The 13,472-nt window shown below is 47.4% G+C and overlaps 3 protein-coding genes across 3 annotated transcripts; 1 reads left to right on the forward strand and 2 right to left on the reverse strand.

The window, feature by feature from the left end:
- Positions 1 to 4,179: 4,179 nt before the first annotated feature.
- Positions 4,180 to 5,929, forward strand: J4E87_003904 (uncharacterized protein; the record flags this gene model as incomplete). The annotated part of the gene is made up of 2 exons (XM_049375528.1): positions 4,180 to 4,396; positions 4,443 to 5,929. The coding sequence occupies 2 exons, from the start codon at positions 4,180 to 4,182 to the stop codon at positions 5,927 to 5,929; spliced, it is 1,704 nt and encodes a 567-aa protein (XP_049234513.1).
- Positions 5,930 to 8,742: 2,813 nt separating this feature from the next.
- Positions 8,743 to 11,048, reverse strand: J4E87_003905 (uncharacterized protein; the record flags this gene model as incomplete). The annotated part of the gene is made up of 3 exons (XM_049375529.1): positions 8,743 to 10,831; positions 10,882 to 10,973; positions 11,043 to 11,048. The coding sequence occupies 3 exons, from the start codon at positions 11,046 to 11,048 to the stop codon at positions 8,743 to 8,745; spliced, it is 2,187 nt and encodes a 728-aa protein (XP_049234514.1).
- Positions 11,049 to 12,475: 1,427 nt separating this feature from the next.
- EMG1 (18S rRNA pseudouridine methyltransferase) lies at positions 12,476 to 13,427 on the reverse strand (the record flags this gene model as incomplete). The annotated part of the gene is made up of 3 exons (XM_049375530.1): positions 12,476 to 12,952; positions 13,004 to 13,269; positions 13,337 to 13,427. 3 exons carry the CDS (start codon positions 13,425 to 13,427, stop codon positions 12,476 to 12,478), a joined length of 834 nt encoding a protein of 277 aa, XP_049234515.1.
- Positions 13,428 to 13,472: the final 45 nt, after the last annotated feature.

Here is a 13,472-nt window from a genome sequence, read left to right on the forward strand (position 1 = left end):
ATATATAATCTTATATTACTATGTCTTAACTACGTTAAACACTAGAATAGCTAGCCTACTAATACCTAGATAGCTTCTTAACCTTATACTTATTTTAGTAATAATAATACTACCTAGATAAGTATATATCTAGATAGAGCTCTAGATTACTTACTACTCTAAGTCTATTTTAGCTATATATAAAGTATATAAGACTATATAAGCCTATAAGATAGGTAGTCTCTATACTACTAGTATCTCTTAATTAACACTACTATATATAATAGGTCTATATATTATATAAAGATAGATTCTACTACTTATATTATAAAAGATAAGCGCGTATACTCTCTTTCTAGAGACAAAGATAGCTATAGTATTATTTTTAACTCTACCTATAAGAGCTAGTGTATCTATAGCACTATCTAGCTTTAAGCCTTTAATTAAGATAAGTTTAATAAAAGTCTACTTAATAATAACTTATATAGGCTTAATAGCGTTTCTATAGCTACTTTTAACTTATTCTAGTACTCTTATAATAGCTCTATTACTTAGTAGTTAGATAAAAAACCTTTCTTCTCTAACTTCTAGTATAATAACCTACTACTTAATAATAATCTACCTACTTTACATATATCTAGCACGTAGTATAATAATTTACTACTTAATAATAACTTACGTAACCTCTACGCTCTAAGTACTATAACTATTCTCTATAAGCTATAGACTTATAAGAAAGCTATAAATATACTTTAAGCTACTAGTTAGTATAATACTACTTAGGCTAAGCTTAACTCTCTTCTTACTAAGAAAGTATATAAAGTTATTCTACTTTCTTCTAGAACTAAGTTTATCTCTTCTAAGTTTATCTATAAAGCTAAACTTACTTTAACTAGTAGAATTATAAAGCTTAAAGCCTATATTATTACTTAGAGTTTCTAGTAGTAACTAAGTATTAATTATATAGAGAAGTTCTTATCTACTATAAAATCTTTATCTATATATACGCTTTTAGTAATCTATAGTCTTCTTTAGTAGACTACTTTCTAAGTTAATATATATATTATATTTCTTAATACTAAGCTTAAGAAGTAAGTTTACTATATACTACTACTACCTATTATCTTACTAAAAGAACATATCTAGCTTCTCTAGAAGTCTCTCTATAAGTTAGTGTAGTTCTTTTAAGCCTAGTATTAACTTTTTATAAGTAAACTTAAAGATATAGAATTTTATATCTTACTCTATAACTTATATATCTATATTTATACTTAAGATACTATTATTATTTCTATTTATATTAATAATATTTAAATCTACGCGCTATATAATAATACTATTACTTAGTTTAAAACTTAGCTCTCTAAATTCTTTATTATTATATCTAAAGACCTAGATACTCTATATCTTAGTATATATATTAAGTATACTAGCTAGAGTAGTATTAAGATTTATTAGGCTAAATATATATATTATGTACTTAATTAGTATAGCCTTTAAAACTTCTCTATTACTACTAATCTATATAATTATAAAGTAAAGCTTACGCGTAATAATAATACTAAGTCTACGCCTACTTTTAAGAAGTAATACTTTTAGATATTTAGCTCTCTTAACTATATACCTATTATAATATAAATTAATTTTATCTATACTACTTCTTTATATAAGCGCTTTAATATAAACTCTTTATAAGTATATATTAATAGTATTATATAAGTATACTTATATATTAGTAGTATATAGAACTTAGGTATTATATACTTTCTATAGTAAGAGCCTTACCTTATTAGCTATATTAATATAGACTAGGCTAGCTACGTAGACTTATAGCATTCTACTACTAGATATATCTTTACTCTAGCTAATAGCTCTATCTTCTAGTTATCTACTATATAGAAGGTTATTATATAGTCTACGTATAAAATAGAATATATAGCACTAAAAGAGGCTATTAAAGAAGCTCTCTAGCTTTAAGTATTTATTAATAACTTTAGCGTTAGCTTCTATTTTAGTACTATTTTAATTTATATAGATAATTAGTCTACTATAAAGCTATCTAAGAACTTAGAGTTTTATTAATATACTAAATATATTAATATCTATTACTATTTTCTCTACTAATATATTTAGAATAAAACTATATTTATAGAATAGATTAGTAGTAAGAATAACTTTATAAATATACTTACTAAGCTACTAGATTTTACTAAGTTTACTACTATATATAAGATTCTTAGTTTTATTTACTAAGACTCTCTACTTAGTATAGAGTAAGGCCTTCTACATCTTACTATAAGTATAGTTAATATTATACCTTAGAACTATATAAGTAATAATAATAAAGCTCTTACTTTATAGACTATTTTTTTCTAGAATATTTATAAAGACACTAACTATATAAAAGCTCTTATATTAGAATAGCTCTTCTAAGAATCTAGTATTACTCTAGAATATAAAAAAGTCTAGTATAAGTATATTAGTACTTAGTATATAAACTAAACGTATATAGAGAAGATTAAAGACCTAGATAAGAAGAAATTTATTACTTTATATAGTAGTATATAAACTACGCTTTACTTTAAGCGTACTACTTTATGTAATAATAATAACTATATCTAGTAGCTTTACTATAGTAAGTAACTTAGAGACATCTATAATTCTAATATAAACTACTTTTATTATAGTACTATACTTTAACTTACTTTTATAGTCTCTTATTTTCTTTCTCTTTTTTATTTACTTTATAATAAGTTTTAGAAGAGCTATTAGTTAGAATCTTATTACATAATTTACTTACTAGCGTTGCTCTAGTAGTATATATACAGGGCTTCTTCTCTCTTACATAGAATAATTATTACATCTTTCTCTTCTTGTTCTACAGAAACTAACACGAAACTTCAACGTGCTGATGTGCTAAGCCTGACTCGGCCTAGCCTGAGCATACAATGTCTCGAATGTTGTAATGCGAACTCCGTTGCGAACACCCTGAATTAGTCACATATACCTCGGGCAGACATCCTTGTGGCCATTTAGACGGCAATGGCGGTCGAGCCATGTTTCCAGGTATTGCGTCTTGTGTATGACTATGCTGCGCCACCAGATAGAATATAGATCTGAGGCCCTAGGCTGCCTCCGCATCGTCCTGATACTGGACTTCCCGATCCCATGCTTCAACTTTCGTGTACGGGCTTCTGAGCCAATCATTCAACTCATGGAGAAACAGTTTGCTGTTCTCTCGGCCTAAGTGTTCCGCCAACAGGTTCTCCGCGTGCCCATTACTGGCCTTTATGTCGACCATTTTCAAGATGGAAACGATGTACGATAACAGAAACTCAGCATTGCTGCTCGTCGTTGCCGCAACAGAGGACGAGCCCGCCGGATCAGCGTGTAGGAAGGTGAAGACACGGAGTTCGCGACGAATCCAAGTACGTGCTTTTGACTGCATCTCAGGAGAGTTTGCGATCACCTGGGGAGATATGTCGCGATATCCCGAGTAGCGATTGCTGCCGATGTGTAGCGAATATAGCTGCCTTCGGTACACCTCTCTGCGTCTGCGCAGCGCTACGTCCTCGATGGGTGGTGAATATGGACGACGTGGACCACGAGGTCTACTAGGAAGCCCGTAAGGTGCGAAGAGGGAGCCCGGCCGGTCAGTTCGGCTATGGTGTGCGTTCGAGTCGGCGGGTGGTTGGCTGCGAGGAACAGCATAGCTTTTGTAGTCGGTCGGAGAGCGCCAGTCGTACTGCACGGCGATGACTCGTGCTTTACCTGCGTTTATCATCAGAGATGCTCTACAGTATCAAAGGGGACTACTTACATAGCGGGCAAGTCGACCGTTGCTGCAACCACGACACCACACATACAAAGTCAAATGTGTAATGGTTGCATGGGGACGTGATGGCCCTCTCTGTTACCGAAGAGAGACATATTACGCACGTATCGTGTGAGTCGCCTTGGGTCGAGCCGGCCGTGCTTCCTGGCATGCGCTTTCTGGTGTCGTGGGGGGTGAGGAATATCAGGTGGCTTGGATGATGAGCTCATGGCCGAAGTGAGCTTGGGCCAACCAAAAGTGTCGCGACTCGACGCAAACGCAGCCTGTTCGCTCAACATTCACCCTTCCGCTCGCTGCACGTGTCCAAAGGTGTGCAATTTATCGCGGACCTCCTAGCGCCCACTGCTGCGTAGTTTTCGCGCTGGATGCTCCTCGCCGCTACCCGACGCATCACATCGCACTCTGTCCGACGCTCCGTACCAGACATGCTAGCAACCTCAACCAGGCCGGCCGTCGCAGGGCCAAACGGAAAGGCGACATACCACACTGTCACTGCGCTCAAAAGGTGGTCATGCGACGACAAAGAGCTGCCTGCCGTATCCGAGGTCAAGGCAATTCACATCTATGACTTCGACAACACCTGTAAGTCCATCGCGACTTCCTCTACATCCGAGGCTGACTTTCCTAGTATTCGCAAGCCCTCTACCCAACAAGCAGCTATGGAACAGCGCGACGATCGGCCAGCTGGGCTCGCCCGACATATTTCTCAACGGCGGCTGGTGGCACGACTCGGGCATTCTGGCCGCGACCGGCGAAGGCATTGAGAAGGAGGAGCCGCGCGCATGGCAAGGCTGGTGGAACGAACAAATCGTCGAGCTCGTCGAATCTTCCATGGCCCAGAAGGATGCGCTTAGTGTGCTTCTGACTGGCAGAGGAGAATCCGACTTTGGCGACCTCGTCAAGCGCATGGTCCGCAGCAAGCGATTAGACTTCGACATGGTCTGCCTGAAGCCCGCGATAGGTCCCGCAGGCCAGAAGTTCAGGAACACCATGGACTTCAAGCAAGAGCTGCTCAAGGACATCGTCTACACATACAAGGACGCCGAGAAGCTGAACATCTACGAGGACCGCGTGAAGCATACCAAGGCCTTCCGCGACTTCTTCTTCCAGTTCAACGAGGACCTGCTCAGGGCGCAGAACCAGGCGTCGCGCAGACCCATCACTACTGAAGTCATACAGGTCCCAGAGAATGCCACACAACTCGATCCCGTCGCCGAAATCGCCGAAATACAGAAGCTGATCAACGCGCACAACATACAAGTCAAGTCAGGTAGCGCTCCGCCTGGCACGCCGCCTTATCAGATCAAGAAGACCGTCTTCTACACCGGCTACATGATCCCCTCCGACGTGACCGAGAAGTTGACCTCCCTCGTCTCCTTACCTCAGGGCGCTCCGAGAGACGACATTCGATATCTCGCGAACAGCATACTCATCACACCCAAACCGTGCCCGAAGAGCATACTGGACAAGGTTGGCGGTATAGGTGCCAGGGTCAGGTGGAAGGTGACAGCCATCTCCTGCTTTGAGAACAAACTCTGGGCTGCGAGAGTGGAAGCCGTACCCAAGGGAACAAAGTTCTACAGTGAGAACCCTGTGCCGACGGTAGTCCTGGCTATTCGCAAGAATGGCCGGCCAGCAGATGCTGCGCGTATCGTGAACTGGCATCCCGTACCTCAGGATCAGGCATTCGAGTTTGACAGTGTTGTAGGAGAGAAGCAGATGTTGCGTATCGAGGAAGAGACAGCGAACGAGAGCGAGTATGAGAGTTACTTTCCCAACAAATCTCATCGTAAGGAGGACCAGAATGGTCGCAACGACAATTACCGGCCAAACCACGGCCGAGGAGGCAGGGATAGAGATGACCGGCAAGGCGGTTACCGTGGTGGCAACCGAGATCGCGGTCGTGGTAACAACAGAAACAACAACTATGGATCAAGAGGAAGTGCTCGCGGCGGCCACCGTGGAGATCGTGGTGGAGGTGGAGGTGGCGGCGGCGGTGGCGGCGGCGGTCGGGGACGTGGCCGTGGTGGAGGTGGACAGTATCGAAGTTTGGATGATGTCGACAACGGCTATGGAAACCGAAGCCATGACAACAACCCAGATGCTTTCTACTAAACCCAAGCTGTCGGACATGCGTCTCGCGGGTCTGTTGAAGCTGTCAGGCTCACCAACCGAACAGAGCATCAAGAACCAACTCGACAGGTTTACATTTCGCGGGCGTTGCGGGTGGCGCCATCTGACTCTTTGTTGTTAAGCTGAACTTCACACCGTTTTGATCCGCTACTGTAGTATGTTTTGTGAATAAGATACCCGATTTCTTCGCAAACAGATGTGGCGCACACAACCTTCCTTCGCCATGGACGTTGCTTTTTAGTAATGTCTCCTTCTCGCTCTTTTTCCATTTCTTTGAGAGTCTTTATGCTCTCTTCTTGAGTTTTTGCAAATGAGGAGGTGTCGGGGAAGCGGGTCCTGCGCAACCGGGATTGGGTCGAAGCATCGCATAAAGGGCCAACGCTCACACCGAGAGTGTTGTCTCGAATCAGGATATGCTCAATAATGCATAAGTATACTGTTTCTGTCTCCGAACTGATGCGCTCAACGATTTTATTTGGTATTCACCACTTACGGTGCAGAACATGTCGCCCGGAAGGGTTGTATATCGATTTCTATACGGTCTCTCGATTGGTCGGCACTCGGAACAATGACAAAGGCGATCAACTCAAGAAAGGATCATGTTTCTACAAACATCCTATATCGCCATGGCACGAGCTTCCGAAATGGCCGAGGGCAAGGCTGGCAATCGGCGATGACATTTCATCAACACCTACCCCCAGGAACATTAGGCCAGTCAGCCCACCGCCAACACGACACGCCAGACTTTTTTCAACTGCCTCCCAGCACACATCAAGCCTAGTCCTTCCTGTAACCACCTTCGGTCCGGTTTGAACGGTGACCTGGGTGGGACGCAACGCCCGAAGGAGGTGAATCGGCGATCGCATGCTGGGCTCCTAGGGTAAATCTTGATTGCGGGTTACTACAACATTCCTCAGCTGCACGAGCTTAGTAAGGCGGGGTGATTGCAGAGTTTGAGGTTTATAAGTGCGTGAAGAAACGATGTGTTCGGGGTCGTTGTTGGACCCTGATCTCCCCTGCATTGTTGTTGGTGTGGTGTCTATCGTGGACTTCCTGTTTGGGCAATACCGATAACTTATTAGAGCTATCTGGCCAACAGAAACGAGGGCTGTAAGTGATCTTCGCTCGTTCACTTCGAAAGGCCATGCCAGCCGATCGTTGATCTACTCATCAAACGTCACTGACGGTCAAGCATTCATAGCACCATCAGACGAGTCAGACACGAAGATTACCCATCAGTCCTACCGAGCGCATCAACACCGTCGAACGAAAGAGCACATGGTCTCATCTAGACAGCTCACAGTCTGACCCAACATACATCCAAGTGCATCAGCGCTTCTGGACAGCTCGACGCTGCCACACAACTCTTTCATTCTACAAAATGCCAGTTCAGAACCACTACAACACCATACAAGCCTGCGAATCACGACATAACAGAGCAGATTGACGCCGGCTTCATCTGGCCCTCTCCAGACTTCGCCCGCTCCCCGCACCCACCCGCCACCGGAACACGATGTGTACAAAAGTCATTCTCAAGCACAGTACATGTCAACACGAGTTCTGGGTCAAACGCAACTGTACACGCCACCCAGAGTGTACCTTCTTCACACAAGTCTATCGGGAAAGAGGTGGTGAGTGTTGGGAGTGTGATCCGGGGCAGGCACCACCTGAGGCGCTTTTCCCGCGCGAGGTGAGCTGGCGGAGAGTCAAGAGTAAGGTTAGAGAAGGGGGACCTGTGAGTGTTTGAAGTGTGGAGTTGCTACGTCCGGAATCTTACAATGATCAATGTCAATCCAATGCGAACCCATAGTCATGCATGAAGTATAAACGTCCTGTCACATATATCACAATCACGCATCCGCATATATTGAAGAAGAAATTACCCTATATCTTCGACTACAGATCTACTCTCCCACAGATCTCCTTATACCTATCCAACACACAACCTACATACCTGTCCAAGCCCTCAAGTACGTCGACCAAACCCACCACTGACACCCTCTCGAACCAATCAACCTATACATACATACCATCCGCCAGCAACATGTGCAAGTTCTTCATCACCACTTACGCATGTGGGCACCACAGCCTCATAGTCCATCCAGATGCGGCTTGTGACCCGAGCGAGAGGGGCGGGACCTGCATTAACGCAGAGTTTCACGACATACACAAGGAAGAGGGATGCGGTACGCATCTTTGCCCAGGCTGGCAGCCTAATGATGAGGATGAGGATGAGGACGAGGGATGCGATACGCATCTTTGCAACGGGCAGCAGTCGAGCACTGAAGACGAGGTGTAGATGCTTGGGGCATGATAGAGCGTATAAGAGTGCAGAGCGGATCGGGTCGGAGCATCCCAACGTCGGAAATAGTGCGGACTGCTGTGGTGTCAATCAAACTTTATGTATTCGCTCATATATCGGAGGAAAACATCATGTCAAGGATGTGCAGGAAGTCGATGTAAAGTGCATCAAGGGAAGCATCACACACTATCACAAGCATCTGGTCTGACAAAGATTTTTTTCCCAATCCACCCATATACCGTTTGTATTCATTGCGTTTCGTTTAATTCTAATCTATGATAGTCGTACAAAGCAAAACATGACGCCATACCAATGCCGCGCCGTAAAAATGCCAGACCGCTAAAAAGGAGCAAACGATAGACAGGAATAACAATGACGCAATGACGTGAGAGAACATTACGCGGATGCAAAAGCATAAGGAGCAAAAGCAATGGAGCAACGCGATGCGATGCAGGGATACAGTACCCCAGAGAGAGGAATAAGAAAGACAAAGCTAGTCATCACTGTCCCTTGCGCGCCCAGCCTGGCTACCCTCAAAGTTCCTCATCTTGGTGGCATGGTTGTGGTTGATCATGCTGCGAATGGGGTTCTTGCGTGCGGCACTGACCATGCTGGGTGTGGGGCCGCCTCTGGAGGCGTGTACAGCGCCAGTACCATACTGGACTTCGTCGAAGAGGTTGTCGTACTGGCCTTGGGTCAGGCTATCCTTTCTTGATGACTTGGAGGGCTTAACGGGGCGGACAGTAGATACCTCACTTGGCTCCGAGACAATGGAAGGCTTGGACTTGGAAGAGCGGGATGAACGGTGAGGGCGCGAAGAGTCCTCGTCGTCGGCCGAGTCGGCCGACGTCTTGCGGGAACGGTGCGAACGGTGAGAGCGTTTTGATGACTTGCTCATGATAGACTCGTTGTCATCATCGTGCTTTTTACTGCGGGAAGACTCTTTGTCGTCCTCGTGCTTCTTGCTTCGGGAAGACTCTTTCTCATCGTCATGCTTCTTGCTACGGGAAGACTCTTTCTCGTCGCTGTGCTTCTTCCTGCGGTGACTCACGGAGGTTTCAGCGTCATCATCCTTCTTAGACTTGTCGCTCCGGTGGGAACGGTGTTTGCGTCGTGGTGCGTCGCCGATCTGGGAGATGCTGTCGCTGGGAACAACAGTGTCAAGATCATCCTCACTTAGCTCTTCAATGTCGAGGTCATCGATGAAGTCGTCATCATCGTCGTGCTTCTTTTTGTCGCGGCTAAAGATGCTACTGACGATCGACGCCGCCTTGGATGCAGCCTTAGTGGGGGCTGCAGACGGAGCCTTGGATGCAGGGGCTGGTGGAGAAGGCGATGAGCCACGCTCCTTTCGGCTGCTACCACTACTACCGTGTTCCTTGTGCGAGGAATGTTTTGAAGATGAGGTATGAGAGGACCTGGCCTTGGACCTACCCGAACTGCTCTTCTCATCTTCGCGGTCTGCTACGAACGATGAGATGAAGGAGCTAGGCGCAGCACTGTGAGCTACACTTTGCGCCTTTGAGACGACACTTTGAGGCTTGGACGATGGTCGCGGTGGCTTTGCAGTCATTGCGACACTTTCGGGCTTGGCTGTCGAGACGGTGCTTCTAGCCCTCTCGATCATCAACAACTCAGGGCTAGTATTTGAGCGGTGAGCAGGTGTGAGCCTCGATGGAGTCTGCGACGGGGCAACAGAGTATGCAGGGGCATATTCGATGGCGAGAGGCTCCGCAGCCCTTGAGCGAGGACGCTCGAATTGAGACGGTGAGTAGTAGTCGGCCGGCGCAGCCTCGATCTGTCGCGGCACGGAATTCCTAGGGATCTGAGAAGCTCGCGAATAGGAAGATCGCGCGTCGTCTTCAATGCGGTGTACTGGCTCAGGTGTAGGCGGTGCAATGGCCTGGACAGGTGGCTGCGCGGGTTGTGGGGCTTGCTGGGGTGTCGGGGGTTGGGATGAGGCCTGAGCGAAGAAGCCAGCCGCAGTGTTGACCGCGTTTTTGGCGTCCATGAAGGCGCTGAAGTCCGCCTCTTTCTTTGCACTATCTCGCTCGCTCCGCATGAATGCATATGTGACGGCTGCACCTGCAGCAGCTCCAAGTAATGTTCCGAGAATGTGCGTGGCCGCCCCACTGCCGGCATCTGATTTTGTCGTCGCTTCGGGAACAGGAGCGACTGTGGGCGCAGAGGCGCTTCTGGGTACAGGGCTTGGTGCCTTCGGAGCAGCTGATTCGGCTGTCGGTGCGACTGGAATTGCGCCAGTTCTCGAAGCACACGTGTGAGCGCTGAAGATACTCGGGCTCTCACGGAAGCTCTGCGAAACGGTCCTCTGCCATGTAATGACTCTGCTGTGCGTGATGATGGTCCCGTCATGTCTCATATCAGGTCCATTTCGGTAGACAACCTCGATGCTGTTGCCGTCAAAGTCGATTACTGCGGCGTTGAAATGGCCATCCTCTGCGCAACGAGCACCCGGGGCCCCGTTAGGACGACCACCGGCGGTCAAGGCAGCGGTATAGAAATTCCGGACTGCGGTCGTGCTAGGTGCGGTGAATGCAATGTGTGCAGCGCCGGCTTTTACGCTACTCAGCTGTCAGTTGCGGTGTGCCTGGTGATCCCTTGTGGTACTGACCCAGGCGTTTCTTGGCAGAGAAAGAAATCGGAATCATTTATTCCAAGGCCGATTTGGTTGCCATATTGGCCGATGTAGCGGTAGCCCAGTGGCTGCAGCGCTGAAAGAAAGAACGATGTCGAAGTTGGAAGATGCGATACCGTGAGGCCGATGTGGGAGACGGGCATTGCTGAACAGCGGTGAAGAACAAGAACGACAGGACGCGGCTAGAACAATCGCCAAACGAAGAATTGAGAAGGGAACGAGGCGGATATATGCACACAGTGAGGTGTGATCGAGTTGGAGCGGTTGGAGATGTATGGTGTGAGTAGGGGGGGAAGTATCGGTACGACCTCGAGGTTTATATCATAACCCCGTCCAGGTGCAGCGTCTCGATGCATCGTGAACCGAGTAGCAGGGCGTTCCATACCGTTGCGGGACAGACCCTACTAGCACGCCCCACCGCTGCAGTTAGCTATCAAGGAGGTCGCTGTCAACATGTTGTGATGCTGCCACATGTCCTGCGTCTGCAGCTAACAAATTTGTTAATGTAAGCGAGGTGTCGGTGTATGACATTGGTTGTGAGCGCCGGCCCGGAGCCGCGAGAGGTTTAAGTCGTCGCACGCCTCACATTGCCCACTACGCTACATTGGATACGGAATCGTAGCATTTCGGTCGCTTGTCGCGTGCAACAGAGTATTTGCGGTCTGGACGCGCCACTTGTCGTCGCAACGCTCGATTGGACATGGTGTGACGTCGATGATGGGGCATCGTTCTCACAAGAACCAAGGACCAAGATGACGCTGTAGTGAGGCTACGATTGCAGGCATCGTCGGAGATTCTTGGAGTTGTCCCAAATGTCGGTAGGACTTGCCATGCTGTTGCTTTTTCTATGTTTACGCGAGATCATCATGGGAGATCGGCGATGCGGCTCCATGGATAGATGTTCTACCCGTTTCCCTCCCGCCACACGCGCAAAATGCGATGAGCCCCCAGAATGCATTCTAACCTTGTAAGGCATAGAGCGAGAGAATTACAAGGTGTATGCCTGAAAGAGGGGTTCAAGGGATCGTACTGCGAAGATGACGTGAAGTATACTTTTTCATTCGCCGGACATGTCATTCCTGACACTGAAGATCCTCCTACTCGTGAATCCTAGAGTGGATGGAGAGCCGCGATATCCTACAAGCTAACTACTGACAACCACGTTTCAAGGTCGAATGACAGGCCATGACAAGACCCAGTGGTACGACACCAAACACAGCGCGCATACAGACTAGCGGCTGTGTCGATGGAACAAGGTGAAAGAAAAACAGGTGCGGGGTAGGTTGAGCTGCCCCGCGATCTTCAAAAGAAGATTGATTGTTGTGCGTTGAGCCAGAGTAGTTGTTTTGTTGTAAAAAAACCTCAAGCAGACGCCCAAAATCAGATGCAGTAACGCTCAGGCTGTTGATGTTGCGATCTAAGCCATGAGCGTGTCCTGCAGCCTAAAAGTTCCCGTTATCTTCCGTTTGTGCGGTCCGTGATCCGACTCGTCCGCGGTGAGTCAGTTGTTGCTTGTGGGCTAGTTGGCGTGTCCAATATAGATAGGTCCAGCGCTTGATCGTCGGCTGAACTAGAAGATGTTCCAAACGTCTTCGGCAGCATGGCAGAACTTACTGCATGCAACGCTGGCACTGAGGTTAAACTGGCTAATAGCGATGCTGTCGTCCTTGATGTGATCGGCAAAGTCGTCGTTGCCCTTGGCCATAGCACCTACAAAGACTGCGATACTCTCGCCCTTGTTGAGATCGCCAATGTAATCGCTGACACGTACGACCTCGGAGTCGAAGCTGAGCGTGACCTTGCGGCAGTTGGGAGGGAGGTGATCGGTGATGGGGTTCTTGATGACCTCGATGAGCTTTTCTTGCGAGGACGTCGACCGGATCTGGTGTCGGTGCAGGAGTTGGACCATGAGTCCAGCGAAGCGCTTGAAGGTACGGGGAATGCGCACTGTAGGGCTGACCCTGATGAGCACGTTCTTGGAGGTGTGGATGTAGATTTGGAGCTTGCCCGCCTTGTTGATTGGCGAGTCGAGTAATGTGAGCAGACACTGTGGCGCCACGTTAGCTGAGGGACCTGGCTAACCTCCTCTTGTACGCACTTGGTGGGTGATGTCGGGCCTGGCTTCGCTTATGTCGCGCCCCATCTTGCGCATTACGCCAATGTGGTCGTCACTGTTGAGCAGGTTGTACTTGTCCTCGCGCGCGCCGGGCCCGCGGCCAGTGCCATGCGACGCCTTGTACGTCTCCAGCGTCGCATTGCACAGGACGACGATCAGGCGCTGTGTGTCTTTGTCGTTGGTCGGGATGGGGGCATGCTGCTCGGCGACTAGCTTGGGCAGCTCTGGCGGAGGCATTGACTGTGTTCCTGTGCGCAGTAGCGTAGCGTCAGCGTTGTCCGTGGTTAATATCGTGGAAGCAGCAACCGGACATACTTGCGCGCTTCTTGCCCCGCTCGGCGGAGTCTCGGGAGACAGGTCGTTCGGTGGGCGAGTTGGAGTCTTCGGGTTTAAGGAGGGGAGCCATTGTGACGAGAGAATACGCAAACACTGCGGAATGAGCTTGTGTATG

This window comes from Alternaria ethzedia (genome assembly GCF_023757985.1).
Source record: "Alternaria ethzedia strain BMP 0044 chromosome Unknown scaffold_7, whole genome shotgun sequence".
Taxonomy (NCBI): Eukaryota; Fungi; Ascomycota; class Dothideomycetes; order Pleosporales; family Pleosporaceae; genus Alternaria; species Alternaria ethzedia.